Raw genomic sequence first — 27689 nt, forward strand, 5'->3', positions numbered from 1 at the left:
TGATAAATATGTATACATATGATAAAGGGTAAAGCATTGTGAGAGTTAATTAAAATTATTCTGAATTTTTGTCTAGTATCTTCTATCCTTTAACCAAGAAGCCATTTACAATCAATCGTTGCTGGGAGATGGAAAATAAGAATGTGAACTTACATGGGTAGAGAGTTGAGAAGACTTTGGAGAGGAAAGAATTTGATCAAAATATATAGTACTAAAAGTTTTTTTTTAATATTTATTATGTATACAATATTCTGCATGTGTGTATGTATGCAGGCCAGAAGAGGGCACCAGACCTCATTACAGATGGTTGTGAGCCACCATATGGTTGCCGGGAATTGAACTCAGGACCTTGGAAGAGCAGGTAATGCTCTTAACCACTGAGCCATCTCTCCAGCCCGTACTAAAAGTTTTAAATGCAAAAATTAATTTTTAAAAATATGTAAAAAGGTATTACCCAGACTGTTCCAGAAGTCATTTAAGAGGTTTAAATTGTATATTCTGGGTAATTTGATGAATTCTTGCACTGCTGATTCCTTTGTCCATTGTATTTATTTAGTATATATTAGATGCCCTTTATTTCACAGCTATCTCAGTTGCCAGATTGAGGAGATTTAGCTGCCTTTTTTATTCAAGTGAGTATTATTTTACCAATAATATTCCAAAAACCCAGGTCCAGTGATTCTGGAATTTTTATAACAGCATATCTTTCCATTCTGTTTTCTAAATAGTTGTCACTAGTAACTTCTTAGTGTGTAGTTACTGTCATAGGTATGTATTCATAAGAAAGGCACAGTGTGTACATAAGAGTTCAGCATGATCCACAGTTTCAAGCATCCACAAGAACTCTAGGGCAGACCCTCTACAGGTATGGGGTGTTATTGTATCTATGTATTAAATGCTTGACTCCATCAACTTAGGTGAAAGGGTTTGACGGCTGATGAATATTCAGTGCTAGGAATTAAGAATACAAACTGAGTGGGTGGGGCTTGGATTGTGAAGGCACATTCAACAAGAAGAGAAATGGCAGCCATTAGTAAGAGTGTCCATGGGCCAACACAGTAGAGTGTGGTAGATGTACTGGAAGTGTTCACATGGAAAGTATTACAAAGAAAGACATTGCTGAAGGGTCAGAGGAATAAAAGGCCCAGGGAAGGGCTCATAGGGCCAATAAGGCCTAAGGAGACTTTTCAAGCAAAAAATGTTTTCTCCATTAGAAAGCTATACTTGGCAATAACAAGACAAAGACAAAGGGATATGTATATATCATTTAATGATTATATGGTATATTATAATAGATTATTACATATTAATGATATATATTTAATGATTATATATGTTACTTATGCATACACATATATAAATGAAACAGGAATCAATACAAATAACAGCAATTCCGTCCTACAGAAGCATAAAATCAAAGTGATTGCTTTGTAGTGGTGTATTAAGCTAAATAAAGACAAAAGATCTTCTATTCTTTTGTGAGGATTCCAAAAGGCAGGACTTTAGGGTCGATGTGAGAGTTTGGAAAGTGGCAATGTGGGAAAGAAATTGGGATAATGGCAGGAAGGACACAGAGTAAGAGAGTAAGACGCTTGTACAGTCATCCAAGTGACATATGAAAGAGCTTTGCATAAGCAGTAGTGTTCGTGAAGAAAGCCAAGTGCATGTGGCTGAGAGGAAAAGCATTGGCAGACTGCAGATGGTCTGAGAATGAGGCACGGACAGTTGGTAAAGTCCACTGATGTGGGCACTCTGGTAACACAGAAATCAAGTTCTGTGGTTTCTCTCAGGGGCACAAAGAATTGGCTATAAAGGAAAAAACCAAGAATGGAAGGGAATAAGATTGCGGTTCCAACAGAAGCAAAGACCTGTGAGTCTAGAGCCAGAGGCTCAAGCCATGGGCTGGGGACCCACACAGTCTCAGACTTGAAAACAAATGACAGCAACAGGCCATTACGAGTTAATAATCGTCAGGCGTCGTGCGCACACCTTTAATCCCAGCACTCGGGAGGCAGAGGCAGGCTATCTGAGTTCAACACCAGCCTGCTTTAGAGTGAGTTCCAGGAAAGCCAAGAATGTTACACAGAGAAACCCTGTCTCAAAAACACAAAACAACGCTTTTTTTGTTTAACCACCAAGCATTCCTTCGAATTCTTTTTATAGTTTAAATCCAAACACACAAATAGCAATAGACCTCTAGGAATTGCTCAAAAACTCAACATAAGCTGATTCTGTTTAGAAAGCTACCCAGCAAACCTCGACAAATCAAGGCTCCAGGAGATGAAACCGCTGGCCTGCAGGGGGCGAGCTGCCCAACCTTCATGGTCTTCAGATGCATCTGACACAGTACAGAGAGGCAGCCTTCAACAGTAGACTTGGTTTTTGTTTTTGCACATTTTTAAAGAGTATTTCACTTCATGTCATTCACATTTAGCAAAACATAAAGGATAAAATGTAAATTGAGAACTTTTTACAGACTCATTTTTAAGCATTTTGTACTATTCTATAACCATTTTAGCTAGCATTACTAGAATAAAACTTAGTTATATTATTTAAGACTCAATCCACACCAGTTTTCTAAGGTTTCGACTCAGTCTTTCCATTATTTATGTTATTTATTAAAATGAAAATATATTATAAATTAAATAATTTTAAATTGATGTTGTATATTTCAAATTCATAGATTTTTAACTATTATTCTGGTATAACTACCTCCATTAAACACGACTATTAATTGTGATAAAAAGGACAGAGCCCAAACGTCTTTAGCTGAAAAGGGAAGCACAGTAAAATCTCATTCAGTAACTGGGTGGTGGTGGCGCACGCCTTTAATGCCAGCACTGGGGATGAGGCAGGCAGATGTCTGAGTTTGAGGCCAGCCTGGTCTAATGAGAGAGATCCAGGACAGCTAAGGCTCTGCAGAGAAACCATGTCTTGAAACCCACTGACCCCCAAAAAAGAAATCTAGGGTAGAAAACAGGTGTGCTTTGAAAGCAGCCCGACCAATGCCAGCTGGGATTATCAACAACTCAACCCCTTCCCCTTCAGAGTCATGGGTATGGTGGGCATCTAATGTGTGTATACATACACACACATACACATGCGTATGTAACACTCAACACTAGGCCTTTCTTCATTGCTTCTTACACATATAGCTATGCACATGCCAGAGCTTACATACAGTAACTGAAAATGTCGATGTTTTTAGAGCAATTATGTGAATTATGATTATGAAAATGGCCATAGCATTTCATGATGGTCTAGGCAGTCAAGAACAGCCATGCCAAAACTAAGGATATTATATTAGTTACTCAAATGCAATTAGAAGTTTTTACTTATTAGGAAATTGGGAGGGGGTTCAATCTGGTGTACAGTATTTTAAACAGAGTAATCTGGAAACATATCAGAACTACCTAGCAATGATTCTTTTGAATGTAGATTATCTGACAAAATCAGTCTCTGAAGGACTCTGGAAGAGCATGCCCCTGTTCTGTGTGAAACAGAAGCTCGGTCCCCTCCTTGGCGCCTGTAAACACACAACAAGTTCTGTGACAGTAGCACAGCACCTGGCCCGAGTCGTTGTTAGATTCCTTTCTTCCAAAATAACAGGGACGGTCACAAATGATGGTCAGAAATACCCAATCAGGGATGGTGAGATGGCTCCGTGGGTAGAAACGCTTGCTGCACAAACCAGATCACCTGACCCGATCCACAGAATAACGAAGGCAAGAATCGACTCCCAAAAGTTGTTCTCTGACACATGAACTAACACACATACACACACACACACACATAGAGCATACACACAACAATGATAAAATACTTTGTAAGAGAAAGTATCTAATCATAGGCTCATTTCCCCCTCTGAAACATAAGTGGAATTTTTAGCACTTTGGGCACCAGGAGACGAACAATTAAAAAAAAAGAAATGACATTTTAAAAAGATGTTAATGTTTAGTTTAATATTTTTTTCCTTTTCTCCCCAGCAAGTTGTCATCACGAAGCTCTGGCTGGCTGGATTTGCTCTGTAGACCAGGTTGGCAGCAACTCATAGAGATCCACCTATCTCTGCTTCCTGAGTGCTGGGATTAAAGGTGTGTACCACCATGCTTGGCTTTATTTCTCCTCTTATAAACTGCTTCTTCCTGGCTTTAGTGCCTTTCCATATTTCAGAAACTGATTCAACTATTTTGAAAATATCTTCACCAAATTGTCTTTTGCCTTTATTTGTAAATTTAAATTTTTTTTCCATGTTAGCTCTTGAAGTGTCTCTCCTGGCTTTCATCACTTACTATACCAATCTTTTACACGTTTTCCTTCTGGGTAGTACTTTTTTTCTTTAGCCTAACATTATAATGTTTTCATAACGATTGTAGCTCAGAATACTAAGTACTGACTCAAGTACACATAAGGACTAAGAATAACCCGGTCACTTATCTCTCCCCACCTTCATTCTTTCATTTAGACAGAGCACACATGCACCAGGAGCAGGATCTAAATGGGGGTGAACAAACCGTCACGCATCTCCCAGAGCTGTATTTCAGAAGGATATTGTCAAATAGCATACAACACAATGTGAGAGGTCCCACCAATGGGGACAATCACCACCCAGGGCTCCTACAAAACTGCCACAGGCAAGACAAAGGAGATTATTTTGTACTGCATGTCAAGGGAGCTACCAACACCATGGCGTGCAAATGAGTCTTGGAAAACATAGTTATGAAAATAGCACCAATAAAAGAATATTATAAAAGTTACATGTCTTCTTTTATATGAGTATTTCAGAGCAAGATCTCAAAGTAAATTTTAGAAATTAAATCTTATTTTTTAAGATGAAGTAGAACAAGGCCATTCTTGAATAATCATCTTTATTAGTGTATTTTCAAAGATACATATAATCCTGAGCTACTTCATTTATACATTTATCATTTTCTCTTTGAGGTTTACATGTATTTCACTTCAAATTTCACGGTAAGTGCATTTGTATATTAATCAGGAACATAAATAACTTAAAATATTAGTCATGTCCCTAAGAATCACCTACTAATTTACTCAGGTCACTCAATTGTCTGATCAACAATTTGAAAGAGTTTAAGCCATTAACTCTCAAATAATTACTTCGAGGCTGCAGACTTGGGCAGTGCACGCGCTGACTCCACAGACCCCGGGCAAATCTTAGAAGGCTGTGAAGCTCATTACCTCTGATCCATTTCCTGGAGTAAGCTGACTCATTCTTTATCTGGTCAGCTGAGAGACAGTAAGAGAATCTTTAACTTTAGTGTTTCAGCTAAGGCAAAATGCCATAGGTTCTCTGCACAAAGAAACAGGCACACAGGGATCTCACGAAGAAAAGTTTGTCATGATCTAAGGAGAGGGAACGCAGCCCAGTGTAAATGTGTCTGTGATGAGATGATGAAGCCTTATAAAGCATGTTTTTTGCAATACCTCCTCCAGTCTAAAACGGAATACATCCAGCAGACTAACACTAAGTTCCACAAACCAGACTTTTGTAAATGCAAAATAAAAAGACAAAAATGAAAGGCAAAAGGTTCTGTAATCTTAGAGAAAAGACATTTATCCAACATATCCAACTGTGGACAAACATGTTCATCCTAAGTATTTTAATTTACTACCAAAATATTGTATCTTTCTACAAACAACAAAAAACACAAGCATATAATACCTAGAAATGTTTCTCTGACAAGAATGTCAAGTTTTTGAAAGTACACTCAATTTTTTTTCCTGAATAAGGTAACTATAATCTTAGGTTAAAATTACAGTAAGCAGTTCAAGCAAAAATGCATATTGCTTAGATTTTTAAAGCAAGCGATTCTGTTGAAAATGTAAGTATAAACGTGAACCTATTGTAGAAACATTTATAAACACTTCTTGGGAATAGCCACAGATCAGCGAGTAATGACATTACTGGTTTAAACATAATAAAAGGTGTTAGATGTAACATGTGATGACAAACACAAAAATACCTCTAAATGATTTAAAAGGACAAAGACGCACTTTATTTTTCCAAGTCTGATAACCTAGCAGCAAAATGAACTTGCGTATACTGTACTGTAGTGAGCATCTGTTCAGAAAAGACTCAAAGTCTTGAAACTACTATATAAATCAGGATGGAATCCATGAGGATAAATGATTTGAAGGCGTCCAAAAGAGCTTATCAAGAACTACTGGACACTCTCACCTGCGTCAATGATTCAGGGGTAGATTTAAGCAAAACTATGTTCTGGATAACTGACTCTTATTGCACCCCAGTAACAAGCTCGGATAAGGCAAATCAAACCTAAGAGATAAGCAATTGCCCAAGACACGTAGGTTGCATGAAATCGCCTTGAAAAGTCTTGTGTGCCAACCTGAAACAAAAAACAAAAACAAGAGATTAGAAACTTTAAGGAAATGTCTGCTGGGAAAACTTGGGTTGGCCCTCCCTCTTTGGAATTATATGAAACACGTCTGCAAACTGAAGCCAATTAGGCCTTTTCTAAGATTACACGTGGCTCTTGACTGATTAACATACAACAATGCTACTTATATTAACTACACATTTTATGAAGTAAATAGAAAAGCACACTGCCCGGCATAGTGGTGAGAACCTGTGCATCCTAGGGCGCAGTACCAAAAGAGGGAAAAAGTAACAATGAAGAAGAAAATTGACATTGTCATCTCTTACTTAATGGCACAGTAAACTTTGCCCCTAAGATGGGACCAGGTGCACTGAACAAAGAACACAGCACGGAAAGCAAACAGATCAACTCCCTGCTCCCTTCTCCTGGTGTAATCCCAGTGCCAACCATTCAACTTCAGTCTCTCTGAAATCAACACATCCTCATAGCAAACGTAAATCTCTGCTTGGCATGGATAAAGAGATTGATTCTTCAAATCTCTGTAAATGAGCAAGTGTTGATTTGGATATAAGATACTCCGTGATCATGCAAAGTTGGTTCTGCCCACTCAACAAAAGTAAAAAAGGCTTTTGAAAAATGAATAACGAATTTCTCAATGCTAAAGACTTTCGGATTGGCACAATCATAGCCTTTTCCTGGGTAGGCAGACTCCATCAAAAACAGTTCAGGCACAATGAAATCTTGACTCTATGTAATTAATATAATGCCATGAAATCTTTTTCAATGGGCTGGAGAAATGGCTCAGAGGTTAGGAGCACTGACTGTTCATCTAGAGGACCTAGATTAGACTTCCACCTCCCACACCAGGGCTCATAACCATCTGTAACCCCAGTTCCAAATTCTATGGAACCTCCTGCTGGCCTCCCTGGGCATCAGCCATTCAAGTAGTGCACAAACAGGCATGCAGACAAAACACCTGTGCACATAAAATAAAATTAAAAAGTTTTTTTAAATATCTTTAAAAAAATTAACTACTTAAAAAAATACATATGCAAGGATTGGACATCTGATTGACCATAGTCCTTCAGAAGCTCTAGAACCTGTCAGGCTGAGTGGTCACCATCTTGGGGATCTCTGATAACTGTCCCAAATCTCAAAACAGACTAAAGATGCAGAAAAAACATCTAATAGTAGTTTTCAGTCTCTTGGCGTGGTAGGTTACACCTGTAATCCCAGGGTTTGGGATTACAGTAGACAAGAGGATCACAAGCTCAAAGGCCACCCTCTGCTACGTGAGACCCTTCAAAGCAATAAACAAAGGCAGTACTCACAGTTAGTCCAACTCCAATGAAAATACATATCATTCCGATGGTGATATAGGCACAGCAGCGTCTCCGGGGAAGTGCACTACCAACCGAAGAGCTATAAGGGGCAGAGAAGAGGGACACATTAATATTTATGCCAAGACTTTTCGTCACATCTTCATGACTTGTTATGTCCGGCTTCACTAACATACTGGCTTCATTTGTTTCTTCACAATGACAGACAGTATGCATAAAATGACATTTTTTTTTCAACAAATGACAAAGGTAAATGGTGCCCTGCTCACTGACAATATACATTTATAAATAAATAAAAAACAACAACAACAAATCACTTGGTCCTTGATCATGCTTCAGATAATGTCCATATCCAAAGATCTTTTTTTTTGTTTGTTTGTTTTTTTTTTTGTTTTTCGAGACAGGGTTTCTCTGTGGTTTTGGAGCCTGTCCTGGAACTAGCTCTTGTAGACCAGGCTGGTCTCGAACTCACAGAGATCCGCCTGCCTCTGCCTCCCAAGTGCTGGGATTAAAGGCATATCCAAAGATCTTATCCAGAACAGAAATACCAGATTAAAAGCAGCCTTTGGCTTGCTTATGGTTTATGTTTTCTGTGAAAAATTTGGAAAACGGAGAAATGAATGAAAAAAGAAAGCACGTGTGATTCTCCTGCCCTAAAAGTCTCCCAGGGACCTTGCTTACTCTCTTCCTGCCAGTCTTTACCCTGACCCAAAGGCAGCATGAATATTTCCCTGTTACCAAGCATTCTCAAAATGGAGCTCTATGGCGTAATCAAAAGACTCAACCACCTCCCCTCATTCACACTTGAGAGTTTTCATCGTTCCAAACACTGGCAACTAAGCGTCACTTAAAGCACTGTGCTTATTTCTCATCTTTGTCTTAAGCTTTTTAGAATTAGAAGTATGACACTGTAAGGATTAAAGTATCAAGGTTTCTCAGCACTGTCGAAAGCCTGCAGGAAATTCATCAGAGCATATATTGTGACTGGTTTCTCAAGTGAAACCCAAAATCCGATATTTACTTCTCTCCACTTCCAATTCTGGTAATTTTCTAAATGAAGCAAGTATAGCAGAGAGCAAGAAACCCAAGGCCAGCGGGCAGCGTTTGCTAATATATGCATATTTATTACATACACCATATGCAAGGCACCGTTAGTGAGATGACAGAGGTGTCACCGTGGCATGGCCAGTATCGAGATCACGTGTACTCTTTCAATGACTGGCTACTGAATGAGTGAAATAGAGGAACAGGCCACTTATTAGACATAATTTATAAGCATGCTACCCTAAAGAGGTTAATTCTGCATAATAATTTCCTTCAGTGCCCAAATCTTCCCATGAGTTAATGAATTTTGCTGCAAATATAGGTATCATTGATTTTCCTGAACTAAACATTAACAAACATCCCGGTGCGTTGAGGACAACAATAGACACCGCATTGTGCCATTGTGCAGATGGCTGTCTGCAGTGTCTAGGACATGTGTAGTCCAATGCCTTAATGCTTTGTTTTGCCTCTGTTTTCTTGGTTTTAGCTCTTATATAACCTGTTATAGGTGTCCTGCTGTAGAGCTCACAGCTGGTTCTTGTTTCTCATTACCACCTGTATAGCAATCTGGTGGTTTCTGACTCACCATGCATTAGAAACCAAGCAATGTTCTTTATAACTTCAGAAGAGGCAATGGGGGAATGGAAGTGCTATGGTCTGAACACTGCTTCTTCCCTCTGAAACTCACGTTGGAGTACAGTCTTCACAGTGAAGTCTTAACAGGATGGGGATTTAGCTGGAAGAGTGTAGAGATGTGTGGCTGTTGCCAGGTAATTCGGACAAGATATGGTCACCAGGGCAATACCCCACGAGTGAATCTTATGCAGGCAGAAAACCAGAGAATGAAAGACGTGTATACATTCCTCGTCACTAGCCATGTAAAACTCTGTACCACCTCAAAATCCAGTCAGCAAGAAGGCCACATACAGGCTTCTGGATCATAGGAGCTGTGATAAGCCTTATTTGATTTTTTTTTTATAATGCTGAAGTCTTTAATATTTCATTATTGCAATACAAAATGAACCAATACAGAGAGGTTTGAAGGCAGGCAGGATGTAAACAGGTAGAAGGCTGGGCCATTCTAGTTTATAATAGAAGTGTGGCTCAAGAATGAGAGAAACAATACTCTAGCCATTCTCCCACAGGAAGTTTGCACAAGCAAACAAGAGAAGCAAAAGAGATTTCAGCTAGTTTGAGGGGTTTACTGGGTGTTTCAGAGGCAGCCAGGAGAGAGGACATGAAGCAGACAGGCCACCCCACGGCTCACACACAAGGATACAAGAAAGAATCAAGGAACCGTAGAGGGTGCTTATAGAAGTAAAGAATGTGTTGTTGTAGCACATAGGGGTTGTTCGTAGGTACAGGAGGAAACAAAGTTCAGGAAGGTAGGTAGAGACTTAAATCTAGGAACCATATAAAGTTTCCTACAAACTTAGTAAGCTTAGTGGTTAAAAGAAACCTTGTCTCCAAAACAAAACAAAAACAAACAAACAAACAAAAAAAAGAAGAAGAAGAAGAAGAAAGTAAGAGAAGAAGGGCCATGGCATCTTCTTGAGACACACAGCAGGTAACTCACGTATTTGCATGCTCTGGAAACTACTGGAGACCTGAATTCAGACTATAAAATCATATGGCCATGTTTTTCTAGGAAGCTGGTTGAAAACTTTAAGGCTGAGGCCAAAGGGTAAATCAGAAGGCCTCCGCCACAGCACTAACACAGGGTGCTGAATGGGTAGAGTAAAGGTGAAATAGGAAGAACAGGGAGCAGAAAGTAAAATGACAAGGGGCATAATCGGTACAATATCAGCATCCATATATGGATTAGAGAGAAAAGATACAATCAGAATTTTGGCTGCACTAGAGAGATGGGGTAAGACTCATTGACACACGCATCCTCCATAAGGAATACTGGTGTGCAGAATGGGGTCAGGAAGTTGTTCAAGGTGTATGTGATGTCATCTAGATGCTAGAATGAAATAAGTGTAGATGAAATCATGAACAGAGATTATCTATCTACAGCTGAAGTTTCTGAGAAATGGTACATGGACGAGAGTGCAACTCATAAAAGTCACAGAAAATACACAGCAATGCCTGCTTTAGGGAGCACCAATAGGAAACAACTCAGAAAAGGAAAAGAGACCAAGAAAATTAATCACAAAGGAGTGCTCTCATAAGTGGAAAAACTCAGAAGAAAGCAGTTTCTAACAACCAAGAGCAGAGCAAATTTTAAAAAGAAAGAAGAAAACAGGATGATCAGACTTGCTCTGAGGACACAATGGGTAGGGGAAACGGCTGAGTGACGGGAACTTGTAACTAGACATGAATATCCCCAGAGCAAAGCCAGCAGCTCACTGGAGAGTAATAGCTAGTGGTGGCTTACTCCAGCAGGAATGAGGTGTACCTTGCACAAAAGAGACCTCCCTCCTTTAAGAGAAGGAGAGGTGGCCATAGACAAAGACAGGCTTATAGACAGAGCGTAAGGCTGAAGGGTTTCACAGTCAGCTTCAGTCACCTCAGAGAGATGGAAAGCAACACGTCAGCAGAGACAGGGAAAGTGTGGAGGCTGAATTAGAGTGTATAAGAGGGACAAAAAGACCTGGACATAAGGGTTTGGGGACAGTGGTCATAGAAATTAAGGAAGGACACTCAGAAGGGAGCAAAGAGCCAAGCTTTGGTTAAAAGGTAATGTAATTAGCAGAAGGCTAATCAATATCAAAATTCTCAGCTTTCAGTTCTCCTGGTGAAGGGACGGGAAAGTCACCAACTGCCATGTTGATCCACGTGAACTTCTATGCACACTATTCCCTAAGGTATTGATACAAATGCTTCTTCGTATCAATACAGCTTTATGGTCAGAAACTTGACATTCTTACCAGAAAAATAGAGCCATTGTTCTAAAGTAGTTAAACAAGTTCCTTAAGCACAACCCTTACCCCCTCACAGCGGTTTCTAACTTGTAAAACTATCCCAACAATCTCTGCATTCTCAGGTTCCTGCAAAAGCTGTGGCTAACGTGCACCGGGGTCTACAGGACCACTCGTAGCTGTGCTCAGAGTATCTAACCCTCTGCTTCCTATTTTCTGTGACTTTTTAATACTACTTGATGTCCTTGGCAAAAGTATTTCCCACATAATTTCGTGTATATTGTGATGCATGCACAGACATGTATGAACAGCATGCACATTCATGTTTTGAGAGTTGTTGCCTCCCCAACATACGCTTTTTTTCTGTGTATGTATTTGGGGTTGTCAACTTTTCTTCTCCATGCATGGATTTCCACAAGATTCAATGAAACAAAGGGCTTAGGTGAATTATTTCATATGAAAATTTTTTTTTTGATTTTTCGAGACAGGGTTTCTCCGTGGCTTTTGGTTCCTGTCCTGGAACTAGCTCTTCTAGACCAGGCTGGCCTCGAACTCACAGAGATTCGCCTGCCTCTGCCTCCCGAGTGCTGGGATTAAAGGCATGCACCACCACCGCCCGGCGTTATTTCATGAATTTTAAGTATCTCTTCTTTTAAAGTTAAAAATGAATGATAAAGAAAATTATCCCGGGATTATACTTAATTGAAATCATTTAGCAGTAAGGAGTGGAGACATTTCATTATGTATTTTCAATTTTACAGGTACTTTTTAATTATTTTCTCTGAGAAACCATTCAGGGGATTCTCCTATTTTCAAAATAGACGAAGTTAATTAGATCACACTAAAAATCATATTAAATATGAATCCATATTTTCTGTCTTAAAAATCAAATTGTCAAAACATTCCAGTCCAGTTACTTTACTTACATTACAATTCACACATGTAAGTGGATGATAATTTTTAACTAAATTTTCATTGTCAAAGTTAATGTTGTGCAGAAAGGCTAACGCTTCAACCTAAGACTACTCTAATTAAAAAGCCCTTCTCATGAGATTGGTCCTCAGCTGCTCTCTGGACACTCTGGTTTTTAAAACGTTGCTAGCATTCCATGAGCACTAAGAGTATATAAAAAATTCTCTCTGTAAGTGAAAAGTTTACACCAAATACGAAGTGTCCTGCTGGGCACCTGGAATGTGGGTATGTGCTGGCAATAGGTGCCTATGACCCCACCAGACACACTTTGCAGATGCACTAACAATTCTCTCACAGAGGACTGCAGTGGGAAAGGCCTCTTTGAAGCTGTTCTCCACATCTTCAAGGTCTGCTCCCATTTGTCTTCCCCCTTTGCTGAGTATTTAATATTCCTCAGCTAGAATACATTCTTATCTGTAGTATGACTGATTCCTAGTATGCTCCTCGGGACAGAATCTTGGTCCTCAGAACCCCCAACACGTAAGCCATAAAATATATTTTTTAATCAAAATATCTTTGTGGTTTCCCATGGTTATATTGCTTTTTACCCTTTCCCTAGGCAAACCAGTTAGAAACATAAATAAACAGACTTTACAGTTAAAACAGACAGTTCCATAAATTTTGTCACAGTAATAATCTCATTAGGAAGGGAGTGGAAAAACTAACCATCAACTAATTACAGACTCACCAACAATAGGGTTTTCTCCTTGATTACAAGATTTCTTACAAAGTGTAGATTAGTTGCAAGAGATTATAACCTTTATAACACTGGAAAACTCTCCAGGTAACTGACAATCTATTAATTTTACTCTCCTAGAAATGGATTTCTCTTTAAAGAACAACAACCAAACCCAATCATTTTAGTTTAGAAATCGACTATATTAGCCTAAAGATAACTTGGCTTTGTCTTGAAAATGATAAATATATTAGGCAATTCACTCTCTTCACAGCACATATTAAAATTCAAATCTACTTAAGTGAGAATTCCAAACTCTGTAGATTTCTCCATGGTATTTCCAGCAGTAGAGAACTTACATTTTTTTGCAGTGTGGACATTTTGCCAGAGTGTTGAACCTCAGTTCCATCCACTGTAAAATAAATAAAGAGAGGGATTTGAAAAGAAAAACAACTAAAAATCAGCCAATCTGAGAGAATGTTTATTTTAGTCTAAATGTCACCAGGAATCACGACAGCAGCCATCACTTGCCTTCTCGTGGCTCCACAGTTTTTCACCTCGAGTTTTCCCATCCCTTGAGAATGCATTTTGGGATCCCAGTCTGAACCGGTTCCCATGACTCTCTCAAGGCTCTGACGCCAGCTAGATCTGCCTCACAAGGAAAACAGAAGGCAATCCTGTACTCTTGCCAGCTCTTTTCCTCTGTGCTCTTGGTTCACGGATGAAGTCTATTGGGTACCTTCAAGCTTTATTTTCCTTTAAGCCCCGAGGACCAACTTGTAAATACTTGGATATTTTGATTGATAACTTCCTTCGCCTTTCTTTTTACTTGTGTGAGAGACCATGGCATACATAATAAACTAACCAAAGGAGACCCTAACAGAAATGCAGCCAGGAAACTATCCTCCTCCCTCACTGTGTGTGAAATGTGACAAAAACACAGTAATGCAGTGGTTCAATTTTCTCCTCCATCAACCGGTAAATGGCGTAAGAGAATGTGTAACTTTTCTCGTAAAACCATCATTCAGACACTGAAAAAAACACACAGATCTTAAGACAAAGTCTTTCACGGAAAGTTGCCGTACATTTAAGCTAAAACCTTTACTGCTTGAAAGTCTTTTCAGATGGCTTTCTCAAGGGGTGTGGCCATTGCTCTGGCTTTCTGTGAATGCTGAAGAGGCGTGGGGCCCGGGGTTCTCTGTGATACCCCAACAAAGCTTTCCAGTGGTTCCTCTTGCTGTAAGATAACAGTATATTTCTTTCATAATTTTACATAAATATGTCACTAATTTTTGTCCAAACAAGTTTCCCATATAAAAAAAATAATTTTTTTTTTTTTTTGGGTTTTTCGAGACAGGGTTTCTCTGTGGTTTTGGAGCCTGTCCTGGAACTAGCTTTTGTAGACCAGGCTGGTCTTGAACTCACAGAGATCCGCCTGCCTCTGCCTCCCGAGTGCTGGGATTAAAGGCGTGCGCCACCACCGCCCGGCAAAAAAAATAATTTTTGTTTAGTATTCTAGGCATCCAATTTCCAATTGTTGTGAGTTTTCAATAACTTGTGCATATTCCAATGTTTTCCTGAGAACAACAGGTAATTCTAACAAAGTATCTTATGGTTTCCTTTCTGCATTTTCTCTCATCCCTAGGTTTAAGGAATGAGTGAAGGGGTGTGTGGACTTCCTGTGCTGCGCTTCTTCATTTTAACTCAAACTTCATGAAGCCCTGCAAACCTATCAGAACCTCCACATACTCATCCCTCACCGTAGGGCACACAGCCCCGAGGGAAATAAACTCGGAATGACGCCACAAGAATGTTCAGGATTTTTGGAGAGATTATTTTCCACGTCTAAAAACGTCAACCAAACACGTCATTTTCAAGCAGCAACCAACTTCCTCTAATTTCTTACACTTTGTCACATGTTAGTTTATTTCCATTATTCTTATCTGTAAAAGATTCTTGTATTAATGTGCCAAACAGACATTTACACAGATTTACACCGAAGCCAGAACAGAACACAAAATTAAGTGTTCTTTTGTATTTTCATAGCAAAGTTAGATGAGTTGCTGAACTTGCAAAATCATTTCAGATGTTATTTATAAACAACTTCTCATAAATGATTTCTATAAATGAAACAAGACAGAGGCCTGAGACAGCAATTTAAAAACCCTTCCGTCAAGGCCAAGCCCACGACTTGAGATTGACACATTGCAGAACATGAATTGTAGGTGACGAGCCAAAGAGGATCATCTATCTCAGCATCATTATCTTAAAGTGTACATTTCAGTGTAGAGTAACCTTGGCAAATTCATTTATAACCAACGCCTAAGACTGTAAACTGTGTGGTCAACAGCCTGACATGAGAGGTGTTGTCTCCGAGTATGGTCTCTCAGATGCAGCAAATTCAAACAAGAAAAGACTTCAGAGCTGGGGTTGATTTTGTGTTATTTTTTTTTTTTTTGCAAAAATTAGACTTTCTGCAATCTCACTATCTAAATATGTGTCTGTATTCTTCAAATGGCTAAACCTTGAAGTCCTGATAGAAAACAAACAAACAGGCAAACTTTTGTTACGGTATCTTGGTCACTTCTTCCCTAGTTAAGGTAAGACACCTGCAAGAGACCCCAAAATCTAAAAACTAGCATGTCTACCTCCTTCATGAATGCCTAGCCCTGCTCTGACTTGACTCCTTTGTGCTCCTAGGTGGAGAAGAGAACGTCTTTCCTGATGACGAATAGTGTTTGTGCAATGTAAGAAGCAAAGTCTGGTGTGCCTGCCAACCATCATGGTTTCCTATAGGTGCAGCACTGCTGCAGCTAAGCCATCATGGGTACCATCCATGAGCTGGGGAAACAGCACAGAAGCCAGAAGACAAGTACCTACAAGGGCGCCCTTAAGCCATATACTGCGTTTCTCCTCATCTCAGCTTGCTTGATGCTACCTCTTCATTAATTAAAACAAGATGTATGGTAACTGGATCAGGATCAAGCAATGCTTTACTCAAAGCTCATCCTCAGTTCCTCGAATTCCCTACCACCGAGGTCTCATGCTGGAATTCATGACTCCATCTTTAGAAAAGCTACAGCTTGGCACCTATGCCCACATGGTACAGCCCTTCCTATCATCCTCATCTACATGGTGCTGGGCGTCTTGTATAGTGCCCAGTCCCAGCATTGCCGTGGTGGATGGGAAAGTGATGTGGTAGACTTTGACTCCGAGTTTGATGTAATCAATTTGTCAGGAGAAAACACTATAGCAACACAGATATATCTGGGATCAAAGTCCTGCAACCTCAATCACTCTACTCTGTGAGGGCTCTCAAGTGCTGCTCCCGTGAGAGTTTGAGATCATCAATTTGGTGGACGAGGTTCACAGTCTGGTGAGGGACATGGTCAAGAGAACTCTCTGTCTGACATGTGACAGGCATGCACAGACAGAGAGATGCTCAGCTCCCTACCTGATGGAAGCTGAGGGAATTATGAAATTCTGAGGGAACTTCATATGCTCCCAAGCAGGAGCCCCCAATCCACAATATAGAAGCTAAAAGAGACATGTAGGAAAGAGAAGAAAGGACTTTTAGCAGCCCTTACTCTCAAACTTAAAACACTTAAACACTTGATAAAAACTTTCAGCCTAGCCAGTCCATGCCCTGGCCTCTTTGGATGTAATCACCTTTGTGATGGCAACCATGGGCTCTGTGTTAATCCTGAGAGATGCTCAGACTGTCCCCTGCACTTGCTTCATCCTCTGGCCTGACCGTACCCTAAGGTAACAACACAGCCAAAGTCTCTATAAAGGGATGCTTATTTGTTCTCTTTTGTACAGCACAGAAGAGTTCATTTAATAGCATTTCTTCCCATGATTCAAGTGGGGAATACGGTAGGGAGTCTGATTCTTCAGCTCCTATGCTGTTTATACAACAAGGGGAATGGTAAGTAAAAGTTATGGCTTTTCCAGGGCAAAGCCAGTCAAATAACAAGTTCTCGTTTAAAAAAAAAAATCACTTCTGTCAAACAGTCAAAAGTAACTCTAAAACGTCATCATTTGTAGACACCTTTCAATTATTGCATTTGTTTCTAACCCATTCTACTGATCAGATAAACACAGTGGCCCCATGGTACGTTTTTCTAAGAAAGCTCATAAACACGGCTTTATTGCTTAAAATCAATCACTTACTTATTTCCCCACTGGGATATATTTTAGTGGATACAATAGAAAATGAGAAGCACCTGGAAATAGGTTTACATTGAAACTATCATTTCCTGCTGAAAGCTGCCATGGGGGTATACAGTAGGTGATAACTAGTGTTCAACAGGCCGACCCACCAGATGGGTGAGTCTCTGCTGGGGAGGCCCACTAGGCAAAGTCTGTGGGGTTACTGGCTGTGGAAACTGCTTGTTCATTTCTTCCCTATGAACTGTTATGGTTGTGTATTTATCCTACTGCTTCTGTATTTATCACACGTATATATCCAACCTCCTGCACACACACAGCTGTGGATGGTCAGGAAGATGGCTTCTGCTTAAGCTGTATAATTCTGATGAATACTAGAATATTTTTCATAACTGAGACTGATATAGGAGAATTCTCAGTCACAAAGACAGTCTTTTACACAGACAGCTAATTTTAGACTCCAGAACAAATTCAAGCAGGCTGGTTTAACCCTGCTTATTCACTTTATTCTTCTAGGAAATTGTTATCTGAAGATGCTCCTCAAAATAATCACTATTCTCTGACCACAGGATTCTCTCAAAATAGTTTGGATGACCAATAATATTTGGACATGCAACATAAAAACTCCATTTCAGATGTTAACAGCAATGCACATGAAACATACTAAAGAATACACTAAAGAATACAAAAACTTCTGCTCAATTTTTCTAACCTATAGTTATAAAGGTATTTATGGACTAATAACTGATGGTCCATTACATAAATATGGCATTAAATATACTTTGCAAACACAACTCTCATTTTCCTAAACTGTGTCAATGAGTCCAGGCGGGTCTTGAAGCAGTGTCAAATAGTAAACTCCTAAGCAAGTTAACCTAGGAACTATAACCCTATTAAAACATGGCACTATAAACAGAAGGATGCTGTCTAACAGACTCATCGTACCGAAATTTAATCCACAAAGGGGATGGGCCCTCTGGCCTCAGGAGGCCAAAACCAGCATTTTTTTCATTGTTGTTATTATCTTTTGGCTTAAAAGGTCATAGCTGTCTTCTAAGGTAATATTTTTTTCTTTTTCTTTCGTCTCTAGAAAACACAACTACAGGTCAGCCTAGCTTTTCATCTCTACAGGATTAAACATCTGCAAATTTTATTTCTAAACATGACTTCACGTTCTTGCCTGACACATTTTTCTTCTCTTGATTTTCTCCACTCAGGACAAAGAATGAGTAGAAAAAAGTCAAGATTATTCATGTCTAGCACAATAATGATGAGGCCACAAGCAGGAAGGAGAGTTAGGAAGTCCATGTTCTCTTATGAACACTGAGCGATCTTCCTCCCCAATCCCTGATGTGCTGGGGATGGAACTCAAGGCTCCTAACTTTCAGGCAAGGCCCCACGACTGCAGAAAGCCCCAGTAAGGGAATATAACAAATTGTCTCTCAGCTCTCCGCCCCCTGGCTTCTCTTATTAACCTGAAACTATCAAAATCAACTCCCATCCTTTAAATGCCAATAATGTCCTCCCATATCACCAAAAATAACTTTCCAGAAATTCTGAAATCATCTTTACATTCTGTACTTTAAAGTTTCTAATTATTGTTATTGTCCAAGATATGCTAATTTGGTCATCTGACTCAGGTGCCTAGCCTAAGTATTAAGGAGAAGACTTAGCCGTAGATAGAGTCTATGACAGCCAAATACCTAAATGCATAAATTATGTTTTAAGATTATAAAGACTCCCCTCCTACACATATATTTAAATTCTCAATTTGGATCACTTCTCTAGAATTCACTGTCAGATGATCACCTTGGTGCTAAATTGAGGACATTAAGAAGGAAAAGAATAAAGATTAGAGGGAGGGGAGTCACTGGTAGGGGCAGGAGAAACAGGGAGATGGAGAGATGACAGAAGAACCACAAAGGTTTTCAAACAAAAACATAGCTAACATATTACATCATGATTTAAATTTAAATATCTATATCTATATATCTATTCTTAACACTTAAATTCTTAACACTTTTCTAATCAACATCATTACCTTTCTGAATAATGAAAATTGAACATCTGTTCACCCCTGTACAGCCTGCTCTATGCGTGACATCCATAGATCTAAAGTGTAAAGCACTTTTTTTATTAGTATTTCACATTTTTAAAAATTGTTTTACTGTGTGTGTGTGTGTGTGTGTGTTTGCATGTGTGTGTGTTCCTGTGAACTGACATTGTAGAGGTCAGAAGACAACTTGTGGGAATCGATCCTTTCCTTCTACTGTGTGGCTTCCTAGGACTGAACCTGGGTTTTCTGACTTAGCAGCAGCGTCTTTCCCTGCTCAGCCACCTTGTCACCTGACAGAAAGCATTTCTCTAGTTCTGCATTCCTCCTGGAGTAGGGCCATGCCTTCTAGGCTAGGTACATCTCTGCACTCAAACAAGGCATTCCCACACTCTATGCCACATGATACTTTTTCTTTCTTTTCTTTCCTTTTTCTCCTTTTTCTCCCAGACAGGGTTTCTCTGTGTAACAGCTCTGGCTGTCCTGGTACTCACTTTGAGGACAAGGGTAGCCTTGAAGTCACAGAGATCTGCCTGCCTCTACCTCCCAAGTGCTGGGATTAAAGCCATACACCATCACACCCCACTTTTCATTTGATTTTTAATTATCTTTCCCTTCCTAATAGGTTAGAAAACTTTATGAAAATAGAGATGGCTTTCTTGTTTGCCACGATTTCCAGAGGATTAATATCGTTAATAAATTATACTGTGGGATGTCTTTCAGTACATTGTGAATATGCGTTGCTCTCAGTTGATGAATGAAGCCGGTTTGGCCTATAGTCAAGCAGAATAAGGCTGGGCGGAAAAGTCAAACGGAGATACAGTGAGGAGGGTGGAGTCGAGGAGACACCAGCAGTCACTGAAGGAGCAAGATGTCAGAGCACCCAGCAAGCCACGGGCCACACAGTGATACACAAATTAATAAAAATGGGTGAATTTAAATGTAAGAGCTAGTCAATAATAAGTCTAAGCCACTGCCCAAACATTTATAATTAATATAAGCCTGAAAGTGATTATTTGGGAACTGGTGGGCCGGAGAGAGCCTTCAGGTTACAAAATCACATTAGCTCTTTTGTAGGGTAGCTGCAAAGATAATCCATGGAATGATCAGGAATAGAAAATATAAGGAATGCAAGGAGATTCCTGAATGATTTGGAACAAAGTCTGTTCTGCAGAGCTTTAAATGTATTACATTCAAAAAGTTTCTTCATGTGAGACAAAGAGCAATAAATGTGTTTAATATACATTTGGCCAAGTCAATTTATTTTATATCTGTTGACATCTGTAAAGTATACTAATCTGTACTAAGTCAATATGAAGTGACTGTAAACAGAAATCTGTGTCTTATCCCAAGTATATTCCATAATTTATGGAAGCATTGTTCTTATTAATAAAATATAATGTAAAGAAAGAAATTTATATTTCATCCTAGATCAGAAATATCCAAGTGATTATGATATAATACACATACTTAGATGAGTGAAGAAATTTCCATTTTCTTCTCCAACCATGACTCTAGTAACAGTATGTGAAATTTACAGATGTAAGATACATGGGGCTGGAGAGTAGTCTCTCTCTCAACGCTTAAGAGCACTGGCTGCTCTTCTACAGGACCTGGGTTCAATTCCCAGCACCCATATGTCAGTTTACAACTGTCTGTAACTCCAGTTCCAGAGGATCTGAAGCCCTCACACCAATGTACATAAAATAAAATTAATATTAAAAAATGCAAGACACTGTAAGAAAAAATAACAACAAAAGCAGAAGGAAAATGGCTTCCCATATGTGTACAGTAGAAACCAAAGTCTTAGCAAGTGACTTGGTGAACCGGATGCTGAAAGAGGGAATTGCCAGAGAAAGCAGGTGGGTTCCCACTGAAGAATCCTTTCTCAGTTCAGGTACTTGAACTACTTTCGAAGTCAGATGTTAGAGGGTGTGGTAAAAGCAACGAGCATCACTTTCATGCTTGCTGAAGTCACCGTAGCCAAAATGCAGAAGCCACTCGTCAACTGACTGACAGACCAAGATAAGGTTGTACACACATGCAATGAAATAATTCAGACTTAAGAAGGAAGGAACTGTGGCACATTATAACAACGTAAGTGAACGTGGAGGATGTTAAACACAAGCTGGATGCAGAGAGAGGAACACTGCGTGATGATGGCTACATCCAAAACCAAAAACAGCAAAACCCGTAGAGGTAGAGAAGACAAGCATTGTTCCAGTAGCTCAAGAAGGACGAGCAAGAATTGGGAACAGTCTGCTGTGGAACTACAGCTAATGGTACTTTCCTGTCTTCTTGGAATTATGAAGAAAGCAGATATGAAGTGCTGAAGTGTTGTTTTTAAGATACTTACACTAATCAGGGGGATATACCAGGTGATCTAAACGTTCACTTGTTTGAGTGTGATGATTTTAGTGTACACTAAATATATGCTTTCTTGTCACTTATACCGCAGACTGAAAACCAAATACCCAAGTGTTTCTGGCATGCTCTCTCTCCATGCTACAAAGCCAGGAGCACTCCTCCCTCACCACAGGCAAGAGCTGAGTGATTTCTTCTGAAAAGGCATTGAGCTGTCAAGTTTATGAACCTAGGAAAGCCACGATGTTCTAAAAACAAAGCAGTTACAGTCTGCAGCCCAAGCAGGAGGCGAGCACCTTACTATCAGTGCCTAGAATGGTGGAGCCCAGATCCAGCTTCCCCAGGAAATCAGAGAGTCTTCCCCAGAGAAACTGGCCCCTCGGTAGATTTACAAGCATTAATGAAGGACAAGTTTTCAGAGAAAATGGAAAAGAAATCACCTAGCCTCTATCTAAATGTAGTCTAATGGGGGGAGGAGAGGACTTAAATAAACACTTGAGTAAAATTTCTGCGATGAAAGAAATGCAAATAGAAAAATGAAGAAGAAGCAGAAAGAAGTCATTGAGAAAATAACACCTCATAGAAACCATGATTAGCATTCTCTGGACAAAGTCATGGGGGAGAGATTACAATCAAAAGGAAACAGGATTTGAAAAGCTCTGAAGTTAGATCATCTGAAATAACTCCAAAGGCCCATGAAATACTCTCCCTGGGACATGTCCTCATGAAATTTCAGATCAATGAAGAAAATGAAAGAAAAGGAAGGAAAACACTAATCTACAGGGGAAGTAGGAAAAGACAAGATCTCCTGAGTAAATTGGGAGCATGGGGATCATGGGAGAGAGCAGAAGGGGAGGGGGGAGGAAGAGGAGAGGAGAAAAATAAATAGCTCAATAAAAGCAATAAAAAAAGAAGGAAAAACAAGGAGAAATAGAAAAGAATAGGTCAAATAGGAAGGACCTGGAATTAAACCAGTAAACATCTCATTATCAATGAGAAATCTGCAATTTTCTGAAAGAACAATTGGAAACTTCAAATTCAATATCTAAAGAAATCATTATGCAAATTTAATGTTAGATTAAAAAGCACCTAAGAAATAAATGCTACTCCTTGTCTCTTCTCAGGACAAAGTCAACAGTCTCAAAGGCAGCATGAAATGCAAATCTGAAGTCTGAAAAACACCTTTCGGATGGCGGTAAAGGAGGTCCCAAGGTGACAGCCACAGAGCAGAGAGCTAAAATAGGAGATGTTAGCCGCATCTGACTAGATACAGAAATTACATAGACACAAAACACCCTGTAAAGAACTGAGAATGTATACATAGAAAAATAAAGAAACCAAAGCAGAGGGGCAAATATTTACACAGTAAACAAAATGCTGAGAGCTGTGTGAGGAAAATGTACTGCATCACGTGGTTCAGCCATGAACACCACTGCCCTAATCCTTTAAAGTATCAAACACTAAGTTATACAATAAGTCCGCTAGGAAGAAGGAAAGGAATTGAAATGCTAAGAAGGTGTATCTTACATCTACTACAGAATAATGTCCAAAACTGACAAGTCAAACGGAAATAGGAAAAGAAACAATTTGAACACAGAAAACCATTGTCAGTCAAGTAGCTGGCTGGTTAAAGCATTTGAGGGACACTAGCTGGTAATTAGGTAGATGAGGAGGTCCCAAGCCTGATTTGATATTTAGAACATATGCATAAAATTGCTTTACTACAATAAACCAAAGGAAAAGAGCCAATTACACTTCTAAAGCTTGTTCCTGCTTTATGTCTATGGCGGCATTCATAGACGTCCTTGCTATGCTAAGACTCTGGAAAGTATCGAATACTAAGGACATAAAATAACTGTATTCTCCTAGGTGTTGAATAACAATAGAAATCCTCTCTTACCTTTCTAGATGGAGTGAGTATTTATGAAATTAATTTTTAAAAAAATCAACTGTGAGGTGAAGTTAGAAGTATTGAAACTAAGTCTATAGATTTGCTCACGTCGAATCCTTCTATTTTAGATTTTGTCCAATGGTTTGTTGCTATGGTATAATTTTTTTCTTTACACTGTACAAATACATGTTGCTATGATTGGTTTAATAAACCAGCTGACTGGCCAATAGCTGAATGAGATAAAGTTAGGCGGGAAAACCAAACTGAGGATGATGGGATGAGGAAGGGAAGACTGAGAGAGGTAGAATGGAGATGAAGGGAGAAGCAAGATGGACATACTATACTGAGAAAAGGTACCAAGCCACATGGCAGAGAATAGACAAGAAATATGGGCTAATTGAAATGTAAGAGTAAGCTAGTAATAAGCCTGAGCTATTGGCTGAGCATTCATAATTTATATTAAGTCTCTGAGTTGGTTATTTGCAAAAAGGTTGCTGGATGGAAAAACTTTCACTATCAGTTTGTCTAATCATGGGTATCAGAATTAATTTCCTTAACTCCAAATATACTTTTTGTTGTTATTGTATGGTTTTGTTTTATTTTCCAAGACAGAGTTTCTCTGTGTGTAGCTGTGGCTGTCCTGAAACTCACTCTGTAGACCAGGCTTGTCTCAAACCCACAGAGATCCACCTGCCTCTGCCTCCCAATTGCTAGGATTAAAGGTGTATACCATTACTGCATGGCATCAAGTATACTTTTTAAGGTCAGAAAGTTTTTTATAAATCATAATATGAATTGTTCTTAAATATAGAAGCCATAAACTGGGTTTGAACACGTGCACTTTGCCACTAAGTAAGGTGAGAGAGCTAAGATTTATTTGCTCACCGATACCCACAGAGCTAAAAGTGGATGCATTTTTTGTCTAATGTACAAAGGATGTTATATATCCCTGATATACACTGAACTCATTAGCTTCACAAATAAGATTCTATTTTAACCAATGTACACTTGGATTAAAACTATACAATTACAAACAGTTCTCAAATCCATGAGATCATGACCTAGACTTACAGATTCGTGTCCAATGACCACAGTAGAGCTACTTACCAGGAATGTGTTTCCACAGTGCCCACACACCACCCTTGTACCCTCTGGCTGGACTGGCAATGCAGGCTGAGTTGGCTGCTCCTCACAAATGAGCATTACTGGGCCAAGGTTAATAATGCGTCGACTGTGGAAAGAGAAGGCAAGCAAACCCATGAACTCACAGGCAGACTGAGAGCCAACTGGAACACGTGGTCAGAAACAGACTACAGTAAGGTCAACGAACTGAATCAAGCATCAAACCCTGGGCCCCAAATCACGGAAAGTATCAATAATCATTCAAAGGTAAAGCAAAAAGTATGTTTTTCAGGTATAATTCATATTATGGCATCAGTTCTGATCAGTGACCTTGGAAACCACTGAACTGCCATTTTCAAATTTTTATAATTTCAAATCACAAAGGTTGTTTCTTTTCTTAATCTACACAGGCAACTTGAATTTGGTAGGAGTCGGAATGCACAAAATATTTTCCACACTAATAAATATGTCTGTCGTGAAAATACCAAGTGCTGAGGTGAAACCAAATTTCTCTGAAAGCCTAATATTCCTTGATAATTATTCATTCGGAGATGGAACAAAGGTAAAGTGGGGTCCATGTTTCCTTTTTGTTCTCCAGCCAATCATCAGATGATGTATTTGATGGTTAAACAGCCAGAGACGTTGCAGGAAAAAGGAAACAGTAAAGGTGTTTCTATCCTCGCATGTCGGCACACGCATAATAGCATCTGGTATAGGCAATCAACCCCAGGCATTATCATAAATACACAGATATTCGTGTAGCATGCAAGGAGATTCACAATAAGCCTCCTGGGTTAAAATGAATTAAATCAAAGGTAAATAAGTAATTACTCTTACAGTTCATTAAATAAGAAAAAGAAAATAACCACTGTCCATTCAAAACATTATATCCTACAAATCTACCAAAACTCCTGACTGCCAAGTTCTAAGTCTATAAGCTTAATAACAAGAAAATCTATGCTGTGTAGTGACTGAGGACAAAGACTGTCTGGAGCAAAGCCTAGCACGCAATGATTCTTGATAAACACTTGTTGAATGAACAAATGAATGAAGGAAGGAATCTTCAGGTCTTACCAGTTGGGTCTCGGGCATCCTATTCGCCGAGATGTGTCCTTACATATGAGGAGACAATTACAAGGGCATCTAACATATTTCTTCCCTGTCGGGGGGGTTTTGATTGGCTAGATAATAGAAGAAAATGCAAACATAGGATGTCAACCAAAATACAAACTGTCAAAATTGTTTATGCTTAAGGAGGAAACGATGAGTTGAAACCAGAAGCCCCCACCGTGCTATCAAGGTTCAGCCCGAGAACAAGTGCACACAAGTGCACACACACGGCTCCAAAGGTTGAGGACGCTGACTGGCGAGCACTCAGAATTTCAGGGACTGTGAGGATTTGATAGTAAAGAACTGATTTCAAAGTGTGTTTGTACTTTCATAGGGTGGGAATAGTTATTGCAAGCCTGTTGTTTTCTCCTTAAAGTTCACAAAATAAGGCCATATACCTGACCACTTATGTAGAAGCATACACGGGACTCTCAGACCTGGCCCAAGCTCAACAGAAGCAACATTAGAGAAGAGTGGGCTCCTTTGACCTTCAACTATTCAATAGCATAGAAGTGACTCATTTTAATGGTATATGTAACTTAAACATTTGCAATCATACCAATACTAGTATATATTTCTTAATTTACAGTAAATTTAAAGTGAGAATAGATAACACTCCTTGCAATATGAGAACATAAGCCTGCCAAACTAGATAGTCACACTGAAAAGAACAGAGCTCATCTGTGGCACTCCTTCCAAAACACATGATTTGAGACCAAGCATGGGGAAACAGGGGACAGCTTGAAGTGGGAGACAGTCTACAAAATATCTTGTCTATACTGACCAGAACATAAAAGCAACAGAAAGACAAAAAGGAGCAAATCACAGATAAAAGAATGTTAAAACAATACGGCAACCTTAGGCAACATGTGATTCTGGCTTTACTTCTGCAGTTGAAGTTTTTCTTTCCTACAGACAATGAGACAGTTGGGAAACATGAATTTGGACATAAGATTAGACGCAAGGGTCAGGGAGATGCTCAGTACTTAGGAGCAATAACTACTCGTCCAAAGAACTCTGTGTGTGTGTGTGTGTGTGTGTGAGAGAGAGAGAGAGAGAGAGAGAGAGAGAGAGAGAGAGAGAGAGAGAGAGAGAGGGAGGGAGAAAACTCCAGTTCTAGAGGATCTGACTCCCGCTTTTATCCTGTACAGGCACTGTACATATGACCCAAGAAGGCAAAATTCTCACACGCATTTAAAAAAAAATAAGGAAGAAAGAAAAAGAAAAGTAAATAAATAAAATTCAAAAAATTAAAAAGATTAGACACCAGTAGGATGTCAACATTAACTTTCTGCATTTGGTAAATTTATACTAGCAAAATTTATTTATAAAAGAAAGCATCTATATTAACATGGAAGGATGACAGGCATTTGGGAATGCTTCATATTTATCTGAAGGGAGTCCTTAAATTACAATAGCCCCACTTGCAGTTTTTCAGTTACTGGGTGATGAGAAGAAAGACATCTGTGTTCAGTAGAAAGCATACTTAGAATGTTGGGTTTTTTTTTTCTTCTTCAGGGCTAGCAATATGAAGTATGCGAGTCTCTGAAGGAGTTCTTGGGCATCAGCAGCAAGCCACAACTCTCAGCTTCTTGATCTGCAGGGAAAATGTACTACACTGCACAGTAAGCCTACTGGGCTGGCCACCTGGGATGCTCAGTACGCTAGGCGCGCTAAATGTTTCTTAAGGGCATTTTGTTACATAACCCATGGAAATTGAGAAG

General features: G+C 39.3%; 1 protein-coding gene across 1 annotated transcript in view; it reads right to left on the reverse strand.

The window, feature by feature from the left end:
- Positions 1-4859: 4859 nt before the first annotated feature.
- The window catches only part of Pip4p2 (phosphatidylinositol-4,5-bisphosphate 4-phosphatase 2), a 51922-nt gene continuing 29092 nt past the window's right edge, over positions 4860-27689 (reverse strand). The window contains exons 3-7 of the mRNA XM_057791109.1: positions 25930-26036; positions 24841-24964; positions 13615-13667; positions 7691-7781; positions 4860-6368 (exon numbers count right to left, since the gene is read on the reverse strand). Coding sequence (XP_057647092.1) covers positions 6225-6368; positions 7691-7781; positions 13615-13667; positions 24841-24964; positions 25930-26036 — 519 coding nt within the window. The 3' untranslated portion in view covers positions 4860-6224. The remainder of the gene's footprint in view (positions 6369-7690; positions 7782-13614; positions 13668-24840; positions 24965-25929; positions 26037-27689) is intronic.

This window comes from Chionomys nivalis, chromosome 16 (genome assembly GCF_950005125.1).
Source record: "Chionomys nivalis chromosome 16, mChiNiv1.1, whole genome shotgun sequence".
In the NCBI taxonomy this organism is placed as follows: Eukaryota; Metazoa; Chordata; class Mammalia; order Rodentia; family Cricetidae; genus Chionomys; species Chionomys nivalis.